General features: G+C 44.2%; 1 protein-coding gene across 2 annotated transcripts in view; it reads left to right on the forward strand.

Moving 5' to 3' along the window:
- The first annotated feature begins 1,307 nt into the window (after nt 1-1,307).
- Nucleotides 1,308-20,605, forward strand: part of KCNN2 (potassium calcium-activated channel subfamily N member 2) — a 91,178-nt gene continuing 71,880 nt past the window's right edge. Inside the window, exons 1-3 of one of the 2 annotated variants that reach the window (XM_082191566.1) lie at nt 1,340-1,376; nt 3,012-4,225; nt 5,754-5,849. In XM_082191566.1, coding sequence (XP_082047692.1) covers nt 1,355-1,376; nt 3,012-4,225; nt 5,754-5,849 — 1,332 coding nt within the window. In that variant the 5' untranslated portion in view covers nt 1,340-1,354. Of the gene's footprint in view, nt 1,377-3,011; nt 4,226-5,753; nt 5,850-20,605 lie in introns of both variants that reach the window. The other variant, XM_082191567.1, reaches the window with a different exon arrangement.

Below are 20,605 nucleotides of genomic sequence, written 5' to 3' on the forward strand. Positions count from 1 at the left end.
AATGGGAAGGAACCTTGAACAATTTGTCCACACGACAACCTCACCAAATATTTTCATCTTTGTTATTTCTAAAATAATTGATAAATGGGTCTCTGGACCCTACTCTTGTGGCTTTTTCACTTCATATTAATCAGCATATCATGTGAGACGCACCAAAAAGCAGAGACAAACAGGTACCGTCAACAAGTATTCACGCATGAAAGAAACCTGTACTTATTAAGAACCTTGAACTTATATTGAATCTTGGTCTCCCATGTTTAGTTTGCATTAAATTCCAAGGACTAGATGTTCACAGCTTGGGTTGTCTGACTATATGGCTGCTTGGAACCATATTGGCTCAGATTCAGAGAAATGCAGGAACATTTTGTGAATTGTAAGCACTACAAGCAACTGCAGGCTATATAAGCTTTTAATCGTGCACTGCAGATGATCATGGAAACACTGAATGGTATATACACCATGGTTGTCTCTAATTGTTACAGCACTGGTGTATACAATGGAACGGAGTCAAAAATATCCGGTAATTTAAAAGGGAATGCCTTTCTTTTGGCTCGCTAGACTAAAGAGCTCCTGGTGAACAAGAGCGAACTGTACGCCTTATCTGCACAAATATCTTCAGATTAAATAGAGGCTGTTTAATTTATTTATTTCGGTTTTATAACCCAATTCAGGGCCAAAGGCTGACAACAACAATATTATTTAAAGAAGATTGCCACAAGCTATGCAAATATAAAATGCAAACATCTGGATCGATCAAAATTAGTCCTTTTTGCTGCCTAACTGTGGTCACAACACGCCTCTCTCTGCACAAAGAGGTTTTGCACTGCAGGATTTACAGTGCGGTTTTTCAGCTGGCTTTCGATCCTGGGCTAGAAAAAGGTCTGGGAGAGGGAAGTTGGAAGCATCTGCAACTGGACTGCGCTTCTTTAAAATAAAGGAAGGCTTGGAATGAGCGGTAGATTTGTACGCCTATATTTCTACGGTATTTCCCTGCGTGCTATATGGGTTTGGCTATATGGCTAGTTCTAGATGGGATTGTTTTAGGAACAGCCTCACGCCCGTGGGGCTTTCAGAAGCAGAAAAGACGGAGCGGAGGAAGGCGCTAAGCGAGCAGCCGGGCTGGATTACTGGTGTGTGTTTCTGTCTTGCAGAAAACCCCGCTGCTGGAGGCTCCAGAAAGGAAAGCCGTCGCACGGAGAGGGATTGGCCCGGGCTGGACAGCTCCCAGCGGCTCCGAGTTGCTCCTCTCTCTCCCTCGCAGGGGCGGACCCTCCGATCCCCCCCCCCCCCGCCCGCCCCTCAAGCGCAGCCGAAGCCAGCAACGGGAGGCGGCAGCAGCCGGACGCCGCTCGGCATGTTTCGGAAGAAGCGTAAATGTGCGCGAGCAAGCGAGGCGCTCGCGAGGTCGGGGGAAACCCCCGCCCCCAGCCAAGCAGGCGGCTCCCCTCCCTCCGCCCGCGCCTGCCAGGGCTTCCCCGCGCCAAGGCCCAGCCCCGCTGGAAGCGGCTGCGGCTCAGCCAACTCCCCACCAGCACCAAGCGACAGCTGCTGGGAAAGGTCGCCGGCCGCCGCCCTCTCGCCCTCCGGCGCGGAGGAGACATGGGGTGCGGGGGAGGCCCCCGAAGGGGTTAAAAGAATCCCTCCCTCCCTCCCACCCACCTCTCTCTCTCCCCCCCGGGCGCTTCCGTCTCCTTCAATGGGAAAGCGTTTCCCTGCCTCCTCTCGCGAATGAGCGCGAGCACCGCCTTTCACACTGGCATTCCGGGATTTCCCTTTGTTCAGAGCCGGGAATCCTCGTCGGAAGCTTCCTCCGCAGTCTCCCCCCTCCCTCCCTCTCCCCGCAAGCTGCACAGCTCTTACTCCGGACTCGTTCTATGCTTTTCAATGGGGCTACTCCGGAGCAAGGGCTTTGAGCACTGGATTTTCCTGTTGTTGTGTTGCTCTAATCTCTATGGGACTCGGAGCAAATGCCTTGAGGACAGGGATCTTGCTGTTGTTGTTGCTGTTATTGCGGATGCTATTATGGTTATTATTATTATTACCACTACTACCATCGTTGCATTTTCCTGCTCTCAAATTACATACATCGTAGGTGCTTCGAGGATTGCCACCCGCCCGCCCATCCCAATGCACGCATCTTTCTCCCCGCTAGAGGTAACCCCCAGTTACATCACCCGGGAGACCTGTTTGCGTTCCATGCCCAAGGCTTAGATTCCCCCCAAACCCCCATGAGATCCGAATTAAATCCGAATTAAACCTATCTGGTCTCCTGATACAGCGAGCAGGAGGCCCCGTCGGGGGCAATTTTAGAAACGTTAGGGAATCCGTAGTCAAATGGAAAGCCTCGCCCAGTGCCTTACATGCACGTCACATCCACACGAGCGGAACCACCCCGGGGAACTCCTGTGCTGCACGTCCAGACACAATAAGGCTACCAATGGCCTTATTTTATTTTAATTCGGAGCTGGGGGTGTTAAGGGATGAGCTGCGAGAGCACAGCCTCGTTTTTTTCGGGGCTGGGGACGGTAGAGTGGGTTTCGTTCATAGGGGAAAGCCCTGGAGCAATCCAGATTAAGGGGAGTTTGAAGGAGGGGAGGGGATGGGATTGGGGGGGAGAGAAATAACCCTTACCTGCCTGGAGCAATTCTTGCAGCAGCAGCAGCAGCAACAGCAGCGGGTGGTGCTGGTGACAGCCCCCCCCCTCCTCCCGCCGGGGCTGCCACTGCAGTGAGTGTCTGGCGGTGGCAGGTGGAGGAGGAATCCCCCCGGGCGGAGAAGAGGAAAAGGAGGAGGAGGAGGAGGGAAGAGGAGAAGCGCGCGCCCCCGTGGCTGGCAGCGCCACCAGCAGCAGAGGCGGCGGCGGCGGCGGCACGCGCAGCTCCTGGGATTCTCTCTCTCCCCCCCCCCCCCGCCACGCGCCTGCTCCTCGCGCGCTTTTCTTCTCCTCCTCACGCTGCAGCTCGCTTTCTCTCTCTCTCTCGCCCCCCCCTCCACCCTCCCGCCTTTTCCAGGTGACGTGATGCCCGTTGTTTTGGTGCGCCCGACCAATCGGACTCGGCGCCTGGATTCTACGGGAGCCGCGATGGGCCCGTCGTGGCGGCAACAGGACTCCCCTCTGCCGACCATAACGCATTGCGCAGGGTGCACCACCGCCTGGTCTTCCTGCAGCTTTAACAGCTCTGACATGGAAACACCATTGCAGTTCCAGCCGGGCTTCTGCTCAGAGCAGCAGCAGCAGCGCCCACACCCGCATTGCCAGCAGCAGCAGCAGCAGCAGCGCCACGCTCAAGACAAGCAGCAGCAGCAGCAGCCGCGCAGCCCGTGCCTCCAGTGCAACCACTGCTGCGCTGCTCACTACGGCGCTGCGTCGGGCGCGGGAGAGAACCTGCCGCTGCTGCTCCGCACTTCCTCGCCCCTTTCGGCGGCGGGCGCCTTCCGGGCGCGCTCGTCGACGCCGCTCTCGTGCTCCGCAGCCTCGTCGCGCCCGGGCAGCCAGCTCAACGTGAGCGAGCTGACCCCTTCCAGCCATGCCAGTGCGCCCAGGCAGCCCCACCACTACGCCCAGCCCCAGCCCCACCACCACTCCCACTACTACCAGCCGTGCCATAGCGTCCAGCCGCAGCAGCAGCAGCAGCCGGCGGGAAGCCCCAGCAGCAGCGTCGGCAGCGCAGGCAGCCACAGCCACCCAGCCGCGTCCCAGCAGCGGCGGGAAAGCAACCCCTTCACGGAAATAGCCATGAGCAGCTGCAGATACAACGGCGGCGTCATGCGTCCTCTCAGCAACCTCAGCTCGTCCCGCAGGAACCTGCACGAGCTCGACTCCGAGTCGCAGCCGCTGCAGCCTCACCAGCCGCCGCCGCCGCCTCCCGCGCACGCCAGTCCCAGCGCTTCGGCTGCCGCCGCCGCCGCCGCCGCTTCCTCGGCCAGCGGCGCCGGCCCGGAGATCGTGGTGTCCAAGCCCGAGCACAACAACTCCAACAACTTGGCGCTCTACGGATCCTCGGGCGGCGGCGGCGGAGGAGGAGGAGGCAGCCAGACCAACAGCGGCGGCGGCGGCAGCAAGTCGAGCAAGAAGAAGAACCAGAACATCGGCTACAAGTTGGGACACCGGCGCGCGCTCTTCGAGAAGCGGAAGCGCCTCAGCGACTACGCGCTCATCTTCGGCATGTTCGGCATCGTGGTCATGGTCATCGAGACCGAGCTGTCGTGGGGCGCCTACACCAAGGTACCTGCTGCCCCTCGCAGCGCCCGCCTCGCACCCCTGGTCTCGCTGTGCTTCCTCTATTCTTCTCTGTTCCTCTCTCCCCCCTTCCTTCCTTCCTTCCTTCCTTCCTTCCTTCCTTCCTTCCTTCCTTCCTTCCTTTCCCCTCCACATTTCCTTTCTTGTCCCCCCCATCCATTCCTTTCGTCTCCTTCTTCCCTTTCCCACTTTATTATTTTCCCTTTCCTTTCCGCATCTTTCTCCCTTTTTGTAGCAGTTCCTATTGTCATATCCTCCCCCCCCCCCATAAGGACATTCTCTGAATTGGGAAAAGTGCGCTCTGTTGCTTAGCAAATGTGGCTTCCCCGGCTGAACTGCTTTTGTGTATGTTAAAACTGAGCTACTACAGCTGTGTGAACTATTTTGGTGTAGGTCACACCCAAATGCAGTTGTGCTTCACAAGTAATGTGGTTTTCTAATGTCCCACCTGCTTACTTAGTCACTAATTTCAATATTGCTTACTTCCTCCAATGGGGCAGATAACCGCTTTGAAACCCCCATAAAAGATAACCACTTTGAAACTGTGGTGGCATTTACTTCCAAGGAAGTGCCTTTAGGGATACAGCCAAGTGCTCCTGTCCTGTAAACTCTGTTACTTGAAATGTTAATCCTACGGTCTCCATATCCAGAGATTCCTATTGCTACGGCCACAATCTTTGCCGCTATTTTGGGGAACCTTGCAGGGTGGCTTGGAGTTTGCTTGCTTTTCCTGCAGATGTTTAAAATGCCCATCCATGCATGCTTTGCTGTAGAACGAATGTGTATCGTGCATCTGCTACATTGCACACCATACTATGCAAGGAGTAACAGAGGAACTTGCTAACTTGCACAGCCAATCCATGTTAGCCTAGTAAGATTTTCCCCATAATCATTCTTCATCCATACATTCTGAATGAATGCTGTGTAGATGCTTTCTACACTATGATGCCCCGCATCTGGTATGCAGGCACATGCTGCTTGTATCTCTTGAACTGAGCAGCGACAGCTGTGTGTTAAAACCCTGCCTCTTTGTTACCACACTGCAAAGCTGACGGGGGACAGACAATCGGATAATGCCTTGATAAGATAATAACTGGAAAAGCCAGCTGTTTAAATGCCTTGCATCAATGGTTTTAGCATCCCTTACAAGATTACTGCCCTTTAGATAGCTTTAATTCCAGAAAGGCTTGCCCAGTGTAGTTAGACCTGCATGTAACATTTTTTGGGGTGACTTTTTCCACTCCCAGTTGCTTTGCTAGGTCTTTAAAGGAGTTTATCTCTTCCCAGTATTGTACTGGGTTGCTCTGCTAGAATAGTGAGTTTACACTTAGCTCATTAGTTGTATCTTGTTCTGTGTTGTTGCTTTTTAATGTAAAGATCTATACTTTTAAAGGTGTTGTTGTTTTTTAAGAGCAAAGTCTTTCTTACAAAACGTAGCCTGTATTCCCCTCTGAGATCTTCAAGATGAAGGACACAAAGATCAGTGTAAAAAGCATCTATTTTTCTCTTGCAGGAGTCGCTGTATTCATTAGCCCTAAAATGCCTTATTAGCCTCTCTACAATCATTCTGCTTGGTCTGATTATTGTATACCACGCAAGGGAAATTCAGGTACGTTCCACTTATGATCTGAGGCTTGTTGCTACCTGTGTTTCAAGGACATTTCTGTGAAACTAAACAGACTGCATTGATGTGTTCTTACTAAAGAGTTAACAGTGCAACGTCTTAGGTGCTACTAGCAATATTGTCACTTCCAATGTCTGAGTACCCTAGTCTGCATGTACTAGATGTACTATTCTAGCCCTCAATGGCAATTTATTAATGCAAAATGAAGAGCTTTAATGCCTGCCCATTCTTCTACAACAACTGCATGTTATGCTAATCCATACAGGATCATATGACTAATTGTGGACTCTTCAGTCACCTCCAAATATCAAACCTTGGTGCTGCTGTGCTAGATGTCTATTATACAAAGATAGACTTGTTGCGGGTGGGGATAAAAGGTTATAACAGGTTTAAATTCAATTCATCGTTGACACAAGGTTTGCAAAACTCCAGTAATGAACTACAATGATATTCTTTTTTAAAATCAGCAAAGCACAGTTTTGTTTAAAGGGCCGATGATTAGCTTTTTCTTTAAGTAAATGTAGTTTGGAAGATCAGTCCCTTTCAGGATTTAGATATGTTTCTTCCTCATTGTCTCTGAATTGGAAAAAGTGTATTCTGTTGCTTACGAAATGTGTCTTCCTGACTGAATTACTTGTATCTGTGTATCACAAATACAATTGTGTACTTCACAAGTAAGGGTGTATGGTTTCCCTTTTGTGCACCCTAATGTTGTATGTGCTTACTTGGGAGATTCACTTATTTCAGTATTCCTTACACCCAAGGAAGTATGCATGGGATTAAAACTATCTCAGTGTAGTAATACTGTCCTGTGTGAAGGGTACAATGTATTCCTATAGAATGCTGTTCAATTATCACAGAGAACTTCTTATAAAAGCAATAGTTAATATCTTTCAAGGACCAAGGTATTTTCTTTAATTGATGGAGAAAAATACCAGCATGTAATAGGCAATCGTAATTGTGAAGTGTTTTCGAGCATTTTCAAACCAAACCATAGATCCTGAAGGTTCTTTCTCAGGTAGCTGTGTGTTGTATGGCTCAAGGTCACAGGATCTGTTTCTCTTAACTTGTACTGTAGCTCTACTAGAAAGAACATTTACATTTTTTAAAAATGCATTAACAATGTACATATATACATATCTATTCAGAAGTATGTCCCACTGAAGTGCAATGGGACTTACTCTCAAGTAGGCTTGAGTAGGATTGCAGTCTTATCAAACCTTCCTCCCAGCTTTAGGTTCATACTTCTTAGCACAAACAGTAGGATTGCTTGTGTGAAAGTGAGACAGTATTATTATTATTATTTAAAACAATCTCATTTTCCCTTTCTTGGAACCCATAACTTATTTACCAATATTTTTTCATGTACATCTTCCCCAGTAAATCTGAGCTAATATGTTTCAAATCACAATAATAGTACATCATTTTCAGTAATGCAAATAAAATATCCCCTCAGGAGTCATGCGAAGCCTGAAGAAGCTTACTGCTTGTCATAAAAAAGATGAATATAATTGTACTAAGCATTTAAAATGGATAACAGGAATATAGTTTACATTTCTTTAAACAGATGTTTGATTTGTAGCACTTTTGTAAAAAGATCAATCTTTATTTGCAAGTAAGTATATGCAAATAAATCAATTCAAATCAATATAGGGCTGTGCAAGTTTTTTTCCTGCTTCCCTAGAGCAAATCTCAATGAACACAATGGAACTTACTTCTGAGTAAACATTCAAATGATTGAGTTGTGTATGTTATAAAATCAGCATTGCCTACAACCAGTAAAGCGATGAAGTTCTGAACATCAGTGTTCAAATAATTTATTCTTGAGCATTTGAACCCAAGTAAAGAGTTCGGTGAGTTATAACCTTACAAATACTTTATGCTGGTGAATCCCCCCCCCCCCGGTGATATATTTATGAAAGTGCTGGTAAATGCAATAAAAATTAACTTTTTATGACAGTTATGTGATTACTTCTAAACTCACTACCTTTTAAAAGTGGTTGCTAGTGACTGCTGATGATTTGTTTTACCAGTAATTGCCATTATTGTTGTTGTATCTTAAAAGCCTAATTAAATAGTGATAGTGGTACAGTGGTACTCCTTTAAATCTGGCTACTGTAGACAGCAGGGCATTCTGGTGAAATTATTGGTACACTGCAAATCTTCAAATGAAGTATGGGCTTTTCTTTCTTTCTGACCACAATGACCTCATTACATCCTTTAGTTTCCCCTTGTGAAATATCCACCTGCTCTCTCATGACCAGAAGATAGAAAATTAGGACAGCAATAGTCAGTGCCCACAAAATCAGCAGCAACTAGCTATTTTTGGGTGGATAGTTGTGGGGAAATCATGTATGCAGTGATTTGAGTTCATTCACTTCTGTGGATGATGTAGTTCTGCGTTATAATTTGTCTAAGTTACCTGTGACTATTTAAATGTATTCTGAAAAGAAGTGTAATCAACATAGTATAAGTTAGGAGAAACAACAGACAGGAACATTTTTCTCTAATTATGTTGCAATAAATATTTTAGTTCTGAAGGAAATAGCATTACATTGTAACCAGGAATATTAGCTTAACAAATGTGTTCTCTCTCCCTCTCTCTTGCTAAGGAATGAAATAAGGGTTCATTTTAGTTCCAAAAAGTATCACAGGAAACCTTCCAGTACAAATAATTTTCCTTGGGCTTTCCAGTATCATACTCCCCAGATATCTTAGTGATAGAAAGTTCAAACACTTGTATAGTGTTGTTTTTCTAAGCCTTGGCAGTGGCTATTTTTAGTTCTGGTATAAAAGCTTTTAGATAGCATATAAATCTACATCAGTAGGCAGCCTGACTTCACTATTTTCCATTGAGGGCGTAGGGAAGAGTTTCACTATATATTTTTAAAGCTCAATTTCTATAGAAAGAAAGAAAAACCACCAGCTCTGTACACAGTACAGGCTTTCACCTTCAGCACTGTGGACAGCTCTTGGCATCAGAAGTTTTGCTAATACTTGTTTATGCAATTTAACATCTTTTGCCCCGAAAGTAAATGTGTATGTGAACATATAGGAAAGGGAATATGCACTGTGATTCAAAGTATTTCTGGAAATCCAGTGTCAGATGAATATTGAAACTGAGTTAAAAGACATTTTTGAATAGAGATGAATGGCTTATTTATTTTTTATGATGTTACACATACATGCTGTTAAAATGTGTTACATTCGCTGTTTGCATAATCTGGTGAAACACAAAGGAGAAAGGATGTGAGCAGCTTGTAAGAGAAAAGGTATTAAACCCTGCAGTCTTGTGGAGGGTATTCAGAGGTGATGACCACTCACTTGGAAATCTTCATAGTATTGTATTTGGCCAGTTCAGTTCCAAAGATTTTGCAACCCTTGGAAACTGACATCTGTGCTAAGCCTAATCTTCATTCTAAGTCCATCAGCAAAACAAATTAATGCTTCTGCTCCAATAAGTGTGCATAGAATTTTGGCATTTGACAGAGACCAGCCTTCTAAATAGCATTTCTGTCAAAAAGTGATACCTGTGCAAAGTCATTTTGCTTTAGAACAGAGCACAATTACAATACTCGTACCATTTTAGAATTATTTTAAATATAAAGTTTTTACAGATGTTTACTGAGGCACACATTGCATAATATGAAGATCGTGCTTCAGGCCAATAGAGGGAGGTATGCTTTTTCCTACAATAATGATTGTAAAACACATGCTGACTGAAAAGAAAATCCTAACACAGCACCAATGCCTTTCTGGGTGTAAATTAAGAATTTCAATTTTTGTAGGGGAGATTTTGTGAAGAATATTATTTCGCCATATGCAGTAATGGTCTTCCCTTTATAGAATGCGGCAAGTAATAACACATAACTTGCAAGGCTTCATCCTACCTTTCCAAAATAAGGGGAAGCCCAAGAAAGAAGGGTAAACTAATCAGGTGTATCTGAAAATACTACAGTGTTTGTTCAGGGTCTTTGAATTCTTGCTTCATTTGCAAATATATATATGTGTGTGTGGATGCACATGCATGTGAATAAAGTCACTCTTTGAAATATGCATGCGGTATGAAGAGTAGCAGATTTGATTGATTTTCTGCATAGGACTCATATCTTCATGGTTTTCAGCATAAGTGAGCCATATGATTATGAACATGCAGTGCAGGTGATACCTGATTTAGCACTATGTTGTTATAGCCACATAATTAATGCTCATCGAGCACTAAAACATGAGCTTATGTTCTTGTAAAAAAAAAAGGACAAAGGTTCTTGAATTTAAAGAAATGCAGTATTTTCCAGTAAATGTTGTATGAGAGATTTGAAAGTCAGTCATACCTATTTATTTAGTACAACGGCTTCAGTGTGGTTGAAAGATCAATAAAAGATCTGTGGATTGTCTTACAATAAGTCAATCCAATGGTGCATGCAGCCCAGTACAGTTCATTGTTACTGGTGGTACCTTTTCAAGTTGTCAAGCTACATTTTCTGTTTTTTTGCTGTCTCTGATTAGCATGATAGTAAGCAAAGCATAGGGACGCGGGTGGCGCTGTGGTCTAAACCACAGAGCCTCTTGGGCTTGCTGATCAGAAGGTCAGTGGTTCAAATCCTTGCGATGTGGTGAGCTCCCATTGCTCTGTCCCAGCTCCTGCCACAACCTAGCAGTTCGAAAGCACGCCAGTGCAAGTAGATAAATAGGTACCGCTCTGGCGGGAAGGTAAACAGCATTTCTGTGCTTCTCTGGTTTTGGTGTTCCATTGTGCCAGAAGCATCTTAGTCATGTTGGCCACATGACCTGGAAAAACTGTCTGCAGACAAATGCCGGCTCCCTCGGCCTGTAAAGCGACTGGACTTAACTCTCAGGGGTCCTTTACCTTCTTCTTTTTTAAGCAAAGCATATATGCTGGCATTGGTATGTGGTTGAATGGGGATGGATTAAGAATGGAAAGCATATCTTATGGAGCAAAAATGTTACTTAGAGGTTATTGCAAAGTTTAAAGAAAAGAGTAGCATTTTAAGCTGTTAACTGTATGTAACATTTAGTTCTTGATGGTCTGACAGAATTTTGAAAAAAAGAAGTAGTTGGTGTTTTAGATCTGTATCATTCTTTGGATGGGACAGCCAAAGTGTACATAAAAATACATACTAGATAGTGGTGGGCTGTCTGTTACTGATGGATATCAACCTTTTCAAGAAATAGGAAACTTAAGTTTGGATTGACTGTTTCTCATCCACTTGGTAGTTAAGTGCTATTTGTTTTGCTCGGACTGACTCCCAAGGAAGTTTGCATAGAATTGCAATTCTAACCCAGTTAACCTGGGAATGAACGCCATTGAATTCAATACGACTTACTCCTGAGTGGCAGGATTGCACTGTAATATTCATTTGCACATTAATATGCACATTAGTTAGAAGTGACTGTGTAATGTTCTCAGATGCATAGACTCTTATGTTGTTTTGTATAAAACAAACTGTGTGTGTGTTGTGGATTGCCTGATTATAACTTCCTACTCCTGCATCACAGAAGATAACATATACAGTTATTTTTCCTATTTCTTACATTTTCACGAGCTTTTTAAGGTGTATTCCAAAATGAGCATGTTAAGTAAGCCAGCCCCATGCTCTTTGTACCTCCATTTTCTTTCATAGAACCTCATAAACACTGGGCTGTACTTAAAATAGTTCTTACAACAAATAATGATGTTACAGAGCTCTTAAATAGCTATCCTCGTGCTTCACTGAATGGCCTGTGTACCCAGAGTTTGGTATACTGTGGAGAATACAAATATAAAGCTCAAGCCTAACACTCAGACTGAAGACCTAGGTCAGGGGTAAGCAAACTTTTTCAGCAGGGGGCTGGTCCATTGTCCCTTAGACCTTGTCTGGACTATATATTTTTTGTGTGGGGGCGGGAGAACAAATTCCTGTGCCCCACAAATAACCCAGAGATGCATTTTAAATAAAAGCACACATTCTACTCATATTAAAACACACTGATTCACGGACCATCTGCAGGCCGGATTTAGAAGGCGATTGGGCTACATCCGGCCCCGAACCTTAGTTTGCCTACCCATGACCTAAGTCTCTGTTTTATCAAGAGTGAAATATTTTATTTTATTTTGGGGCATTGGGCCTACCTTGAGGCAAACACCACCAAGCTAGACCCAAGCAAGTACACACCTATGAGGACTTACATGCAAGTAACAATCTATATATTCACATTGATGTTTTTGCATTGATCAGGATTCCTGAATTTCTGTGTCATAGCATATCTGTGATGCATCTCCAGTGGCTTTTAACTGCTTAATGTGACACTATCCCTCCCTCTTATTTTATAAATCCAAGTTGCATCATGTTGTGTCTTGCAAGTCATTGGAAATAAATGCAGTGAGATAAAGACAGTGAAATTTGTCATCAGATTTACGTATCACATTGTTTTAGAACTTATGTGATTCTTAGAGAGAGAAATCCTGAAAGGGGAGGTCTGCAGACCTCATGCTTGGCAGAAATTAGGCACTTGTAGGTCATCAGGGGTCACTAACATCAGGGGCGTAGGAAGGGGGCACGGGGGTGGACGGTCCGCCTCTGGTGCCATCATAAGGGGGGTGACAAAATGCCGGCTGAACTCGATGCTGCCTGTGTAGTGGAACCAAGAGGGGTTGAGTTGCATTGCAACGCCAATGCGTTCCCTTCCCACCTCTGTGGCCGGGCACATGCGTGGTTGGTCAGACCCTTCTCCCCCTGTCTGTCCATGTCCTGCCCTCGCTCAGGTAGTGCGTGCGTGTCTGTGTGGCCGTAGTCAAAGCTGTGCTGCTCATGGGGCAAGGCAGGGTCCTTCTGGGGCTGACATGGACTCCCGAGAAGGGCACGGAGGCGGGAGAGGCTGTGGTTGCCTGCTTTCGCCTTTCATTTAAGGGCCAAGGCGCGCTGGTTTGGGGATGGGGAGGAGAAGTGGCGTCTAGGAGAGCTCCACAGCCCAGCTGGTTTGAGGGGAGAGACAGAGAGGTGGTGTAGGGGTGGAGAGGAGAAGAGGGAGGCGAGAAGGAGCCGTATCAGGACCAGCAACAGCATCGCCTGCGTGGCTTTCTTTGACGGGGGTGGAGGGAGGTGGGAAGACACGATCTGTATTGGGATCGCCTGTGCATCTCTCTTTGACAGAGGGGGGTGGAGGGACGATGGGGGAAGGTGGGATCTGCATTGGGATCACCTGCATGGCTCTCTTTGACAGATTTCAATTGCAATGCAGGAGTGGGAGGAGTGACAAAGAAAATTCCACACCGGCTACCACCTGACCTTGCTACACCACTGACTAACACCACACACATAGTTGCATGGGCAGAGGCTTTCCCTGGTGTCCACCCCAACCACCACCCCCACACACAAAATGAGTCTTGGAAGTAGCATTCAATTGTAGCCAATATAAGAGGCTGCAGTGTGTGGTTGGGGTTGGTGCTGCCAACAGTTCATCTGGTTTGGAAATGTGCCCATGGCTCCAAAAAGGTTGGCAGTGAAAGAGCACTTAAATAAAGGAGAGCAGCCACAACCGAGGGGGAAATCTAGCACACTTTAGCATTAGATGCTATTGCCTCATAAGCATTTCTGCCCATAAATCTTAGGTTTCTTCTCTGTCCCACAGATAAGAAATTACGCAGTGTGCGATACGTGTACTCTCTTCTCTTTAATATTACTGAATTTCTACTAGGAGCCTTTGTTCTTGTGGGGTTTGATGGTGACCGTTATTCCCAAGGCAAGCCTAATTCACATTTAAAACAATTACCTTTAAAGGATCAAGGTATATTCAATCCCTTACATTTGCATCCCTTTCACTTATGTCTGCAGTGCTCCATCAGCTTCAATGAAAATGTCACATTTAGGTTATTACAACTATAATTCTGCTAATGACACATCAGAAACCAGGTTTTAGTTTTCCTCCCTAAGGTTCTGACTCTTTGAATGAAAAGTTGTTTTGTTTTTTTTTGAAAATCATGATTTGCTCAGCCCTCCTGTTATCTTCCTTTGATGTTGTCCTCTGAATCAATTGCCTACTCATACACCCCATTCTACTTATTGCACTGCAAGTTGTTGTACCCATCCTGCTAGGAATTTGAGATGCCCCGTGTTAGATGAAGAACCAAAAACCTTGCATATTGGTGGTTACAATTGCAAATAACATTGAAACAGATCTAGAATGGATTGATTTCAGTGCCATTGACTTCTGCAGATATGTAATTTCAAATTACATGCAGTAAAACTCGCTGTGAAGAGAGACTTATGTTTCTTGATTCCTTGCTGTGCATGTTCCCATGGACACACTTTTAAATAGCAGGTATCTTCTGCATAAGATGTTGTCACCAGATGATACAGACTGTTTTATTCTCTTATTGTTTTTAGTTTTAATTGTAGAATATTTAGGGTGTGGACACAATAGGAAGAAAGGTGCTGACTCCATCCCTGCCTGCAACTCCCCTTGCTGTCTCATTTTGTGAGAGTTTCCAGAAGTTTCTGAGAGCTTCTGGATGGGGGGGGGGAGAAATGATGGAAGGGTTAAGCTCCCTTGCTGTTGCTTGTTCTCTTCAAATTGTCAGCTCTTGATGCTGTTCTTCAACGAAGAAATGGATTGCAATTTCTCAAAAGTGTAATGCTGATCTAAAGGGTATGGTTTAGTCCACAGTAAGAGAGATAAGTGGTCTTAATATAAAAAACAACGACAATCCCTGTTCAAGACACAGAACAGGCTACTCATCCTTCCTTCAAAGGTTTCCCTTACCTTAGCCACTCACTTTATCTTTCTGCTTTCATACCCTGACACTTCATTGCCTGTAACATTTGCTCCACTAGGTTTGCTACCGTCAGCAGTCTCAGGGTTTCTTGCTCTCTCAGGTGGTTTCTCTTGCTGTTCCATTATTCCTGGAATAATATTCTAGTCTCCCTCCTACTCTATCTAAGGCAGAAATCCTAAACCCTTATCTGGATGCCTCCACCAGTGAATTGGATAGAGGGCTTTGCTTCTATGGAGGCCCCACTGCAGTTGCAGAGTATGGTGGAAGGGGACAAAATGAGGTGTTCTCTCTCTCTGTGTGTGTGGCCAAGTGGAGACAGCCAAGAATCTACTGGCTAACACCCACAAAGGGGCATGACTTGTACCTCTTGGTCTGGCCTAAAAGCTCGTGCAGCAAAAAGCACATGGATTTTACTCCCTTCCCTTCTGTCCTGGCTGGTGTGAGGAGCATAGGTTCAGTTGTGGTGGTGGCTCCACAACCTTTTTGTATTCCACTTCTCTCCAACCAGTGTTCGGATTTGTTTAACTGAGCAAATACAAACGCTCGGAGTTTTTGCTCTTCTGTTCATGGAAAGAGTTCAGCTCATTGAAGAGGTCTTTAAACAAGCAAAACCTTTCTGTGTTTTATAATGGTTTAATGCTCCTATTGATTTGGTGGATCAGAAGTATTATTATAAATAAAATAAATACATGGAAAGATCAACTGATCACAGAATGGTGATTTAGAATACAAGTCATATTCTTCTCCTGTTTGTATCAAAACTAGAGAATAAGCTAGATAACTTGTCAGCTGCAAATTGAACTTCTCACCATTGGAAAATTGGCAGATTTATTAAGAAACATAAATGTCCTTTTATAGAATAGCTTGTTTACTCAGAAACAATAGCTATGTTAAAACAGACAATAAACAGTTCATTATTAGTTTGTTTCCAAGTTATTGTTAGCAGCAGATGTTTTGAAGATTTATATTCATGTCACATTTGTAAAACCTTATACAATAGAATTGCTAGAAGAAAGGCATCATTTGAATTTTACCATTCTATAAAAGTAAAGTTTTAGAGTTTGTCATCATTGGTCAGCACAAAAGCAGACAAAGCCACACCTAGCTTCTGTATATATTTTTGAATTGTGAAGGCAGAACAGACTGAGGTTTTATTTTTAGTCTTGATATTGTGCTTCTGGCTCCTGTAGAACTTATTTAACAATCATTTTTTGGGGTGAGACTTCGTAGTCCTTCTGTCTTTGTAGAATGTGCCTCTTGTTTAAAATAAACAGATTATTCAGCTGAATGGTATTTTGCATGTCATCAAATCTGGTGTGCTAAAAGATTAGCAGTTATGTTGGCAAACTTCAAATATTGTGAAATATATGAGCGGATAAAAATACAATTGTTCATTGCATCACTTGTGAACAGGACAAGAAGGAGTAGGCTTAATTTACAGGAAGTTATATTTTGGGTAATTTTAAAAAATATCATGTATGAGCAGTTAAGCAGTGAAATAAGCTGCTTAGTGGGGTTATAGAATTTCCTTCCTTGCAGATTTTCAAAAAAATGTTGGACAGACACTTGCTTGGATTTGTAGTGTAACAAATACTGCCAAATGGGACTTCATATTTGGTCAGATGGGCTGCCAAAGATCTTGAACTGAAACATAAAACACAACTTTGCTGTCAGAATAATTTGGCATGTTTAAATTACAAATTGCATCCTTCAGCAAAGCTTGAATATTAAATCCCACCTTTCAGCATCTTGCTGTAATATATAAAATTGGCAGAATGAGGCAGGCATTTTTAGTGAAAAGAAACATTTTACAGTACATGCCTTGGGCTATTTATTGCTCTTTTTTGGGGGTAAAAATTGGCATTATCCCTGGAAGGCAACACTGTCACTGGTGCAACAAGTTCTGGTGCATTGGTGAAATGTACTTCTTTTGACCTGCTCATGTATAACTCCCATAAAAAGTATAATATCAGAAGGGGAAGTTGATGAACAGGAGGACTATTGGCGATCTGAAGTTCGAACAAAGCAATAGATCTAGAAGACTGCATATTGTTATATTTCTCTACTCTCCTTGGGTTGTACTTATCGATCATTATTATTTCAGTCATGACTGGGTCCATTTTCAACTTGCTTGCCTTCTGATTGTCCATGATAGCCCATTATTGTCCAAGATGGTAGATGTTGGTTTACATATAGAAGTTGTTTAGATTGTTACAACCCAAGTCCTACACAGCCTAACATATCCACCAGTGGGAGTTTTCTTGCTAGAACACATGACAGTATATGAAAATATTCTACATTGCATGATGTTAGAACTCAAACTTGGAATAAGGGGAATCCTGTATTAAGGACCAGGAGAAGCCTAGGCAAGAAGATATATCATTATAAGATGTTAGAAGCAACTGGTGGATGTATGGAAGAGGGAACGGCATTCTAGGGTTCACAGGCAGTGGCAGAAAATGCCTTTTTTTGGGTCACTGTCCCGGTGATATTCAATAATCTTTAACTACTATCTGTCTCCTGAAGGGTAGCTGTGTTAGTTTGTTTTAGCAAAACAACAAACAGTTCTGTGGCACTTTAAAGTATGGTTACCAGATGTCCCCGTTTCCCGGGGACGGTCCCCGGATTCACAAATCTGTCCCTGGACAAAGTCTGTCCCTGGAATGTTCCCAGATTTCATTTAATGCCCCCGTATTTATATTTTAAGTGTTGCAGATTTATTAGTAGGGAATGAATGTTGCATGATTGGTTCAACGGCACAAGACACATCATATAGGGACTTCCGGCAAGACAAAATGGCGGGTGCCATGGCAGCGGGCAGCTCCTGAAGCCAGCCAGAGCCAACTGCGCTACCAGGCTGGCTCTGGGCTGCTGAGACTGCTGCTGCCACCACCACTGCCAAGAGGGAACCAGGGATGCCTGGCACGTCAACTGGGGGAACCACTGACCAGCCCCCCCCCCCGTGACCCAAATCGAACCAGGAGCGAGAACACCCGGCTGACTGCCCAGCGGTGCTCCGGGGCCAGGAAAACCCTGGAGCTGACGTAGGGAGAAGGAAGAGAGGAGAAGGAGAAGAGAGAAAGAGGAAGGAGATAAAAGAGGGGAGCCCTGACCTTGCCGCGCCACTGCCGCTGTTGAGAAGAGGTAGGAGAGCACTGGGAGGGCAAGGACACATGGCCAAGCCCAGGCCCGACCCAAGCCTACTCCATGGCGGCTAGCACTCCAAGAGAGCAGGCCGCACGACAGAGGAAGGCCGCACGACAGAGGAGACCACAGAAGATACTTCTTTTTTTTAAAAAAAATAACTTTTTTTAAAATAACTTTTTCTCCTCTTTTTTTAAAAAAACGTGTCCCTGGATTCGTTGAAAAAAATCTGGCAACCTTACTTTAAAGACTTTATTATCCCTTTGGGCACACATTTTATTATGCCATAATAAATTTGTTAGGGTTTGTGGGATATCCAATTAGTGCCTCCTAACACCCAGTCTTTGACGTTTTGCCAATTCCCGCTCCCACAGATTTGCAGTGTGTTGATGGGGACTGCTGGGCAGGGGTAGATGGCAAATATTGCCTTCCTCTTCCAGATGAGCAGATGGATCAAAAGTCTTTGCCCTTGTGCAAGGGCAGCAGTTGGATATTGCCCTTAGTGTTTGAGGTGTCACAAGATTTTATTTTTATATCAATAGCTTACCTAACCACTACACTTCCCTGTATACAAGCATGCTAGTTTCCCTAACAGCCTTAGCAAAGATTACTTGTTGGAAAGTAAACACTGTTTCTTATTTCCTCAGACATCTAATATAATAAAGGTTGCATTCAAAGCAAGTATGTTTCTAGAGTCTGTCACTGTGTGACAGAAGAGATTTTCTTAAGCTGGGAGGCAGGAGAAAGAAGAGAGAGGCATGATATGGAACCCAGTGCAGGAACAAATGCAGAAAACATGTAATGATCAGCACGCATTATTCACAATGGAGACAGGAAAAAAAATAATTCTGTGCCGGATGGATCAGAAGAAGAAGAAGAAGAGTTTGGATTTGATATCCTGCCTTTCACTCCTTTTAAGGAGTCTCAAAGCGGCTAACATTCTCCCTTCCCTTCCTCCCCCACAACAAACACTCTGTGAGGTGAGTGGGGCTGAGAGACTTCAGAGAAGTGTGACTGGCCCAAGGTCATCCAGCAGCTGCAGGTGGAGGAGCGGAGACGTGAACCCAGTTCACCAGATTATGAGACTTCCGCTCTTAACCACTACACCACACTGGCTCCTAAGAAGACAGCATGCCATTTAGAACAGGATTTCAAAAATGTGGATCTACATGAACAAATGGCAAAAGTAGTCCTGAGTTTTGTTCTGCAGAAAGTGGCAGTTGCGAGTACAGTTTTTGTGTGTGGCTCAAAGCTATATATTTTTTTTAAATCAGCAAATCCATTCAGTGACAGCACAGTCTGCAGACGTAATCTGTTCTCAGTGCTTCTTCTGTCACCTCAGTGCCATATTCTGATATCTCTGAGAATTAGTATTATTTCCTAGTTTAAGATAAATAGTTTAGTCCTCAACAGCAATGGAGAAAAATCTGTAGTGTCATCTCAAGGCACACAAGGCAAGCTGGCTGCACCTATAATTGAGCTGAGCTGTAAGCCTCTTAAACAGCTCTGAACACTCTTGGCATACTATACATTGTTGGTGCGGCTGAGGAACAGATCAGCAGAAACGGGCATCTGTATGATGCTATTTGCCCTTTGTCCTCAAATCAGTGGGTTAACGTAGAATAATACCTGGTTTCTCTGCTTGCTCACCTTACAGAAGGCTTCAAATGTTGAAACTTGAGGAGTTTCATCCAACTACATTGTTTACTCCAACTTCATGAAGCCCTGGGCTTGTATTGAATTATAATTGGATTACCTGTTACATGCAGTGTGTTATTAAATATTAAAACGAAGAAATTATTAAGATTGTAATGCGTGGGTTTCCTCTGGCAACTTGTGCATGGAACCAACATGAGTAAAACCCAGTCTGGTCTATTTAGCAAGTATCTATAACTTTCAAAAGCTCATCTAGCTAAAATGCTCCCAGATTTTCACACACATACGTAACTCTTGAGAGTGTTGATTATTTCTATTACAGCCAAACAGGGGTCCCAGCAGAATTTTATAGGCCCAGTACGCAGTATATTGCTTGGGCCCTCTTCTACACTCGCAGAAGAAGACACCAAGTTGCATAAAATTTGCATACTCTTTGTGATATGCACATTTGTGCCATGTCTTGCAGGTGACAGAGAGGGCTCAGAAGTGAACAGGGACCACACACAAGTAATAATATGATGATAGACAAAATGCCTACAGGCAAAGCTTTCCCCCTAACTGAATTTCCATTCTAGAAATGCCTTACCCTGTTTAATTTCTGCCTGTCACGGGGCTGTTAAAGATTCAGGAGCCCTGCTCTCCCCTAATACTAACCTTAAGCCATGCAAACGAAACATTTGTGGAACTTGATAATACATTTTTATATAAGTGAACATCTGTAACTGTATAAATGTAAGGTAACATTGACAGACAAAATGAGTTGATGAAGTGTTAGATATGAAAACACACCCAAAACTAGGAAAGCAGGGATCCCCCTCCCACCACGCTTCATAGTTAGAGTCTACTCCTGATATTTAACAGCAAAAGACATCCACAAATCAGTTTGCCAGGGCTGATAAACAACAAAAATACTCTATTTGCAGTTTCACATTTTGAACTTAATGTACTAATCATTGTTTTGTTCACTTGTTGCCTTGGATCAATTGCTAATTCTCAGCTGCAAAAGGAGACGTTATGTTGTAGATGTCAAATTTGGCATCTTTGTACTATGATGGGCCATGTTTTGGGGTTCTTCTTTGCAAATTAGTATAGCTCCAAGACTTCAACCAATCTTAATTTGGCCTGATTACTGCACTCCTGTACCCACTTTAATTTGGGTTGGAATAAG

The sequence above is a fragment of the Podarcis vaucheri genome (genome assembly GCF_965113315.1).
Source record: "Podarcis vaucheri genome assembly, chromosome: 11".
NCBI classification, from domain to species: Eukaryota; Metazoa; Chordata; class Lepidosauria; order Squamata; family Lacertidae; genus Podarcis; species Podarcis vaucheri.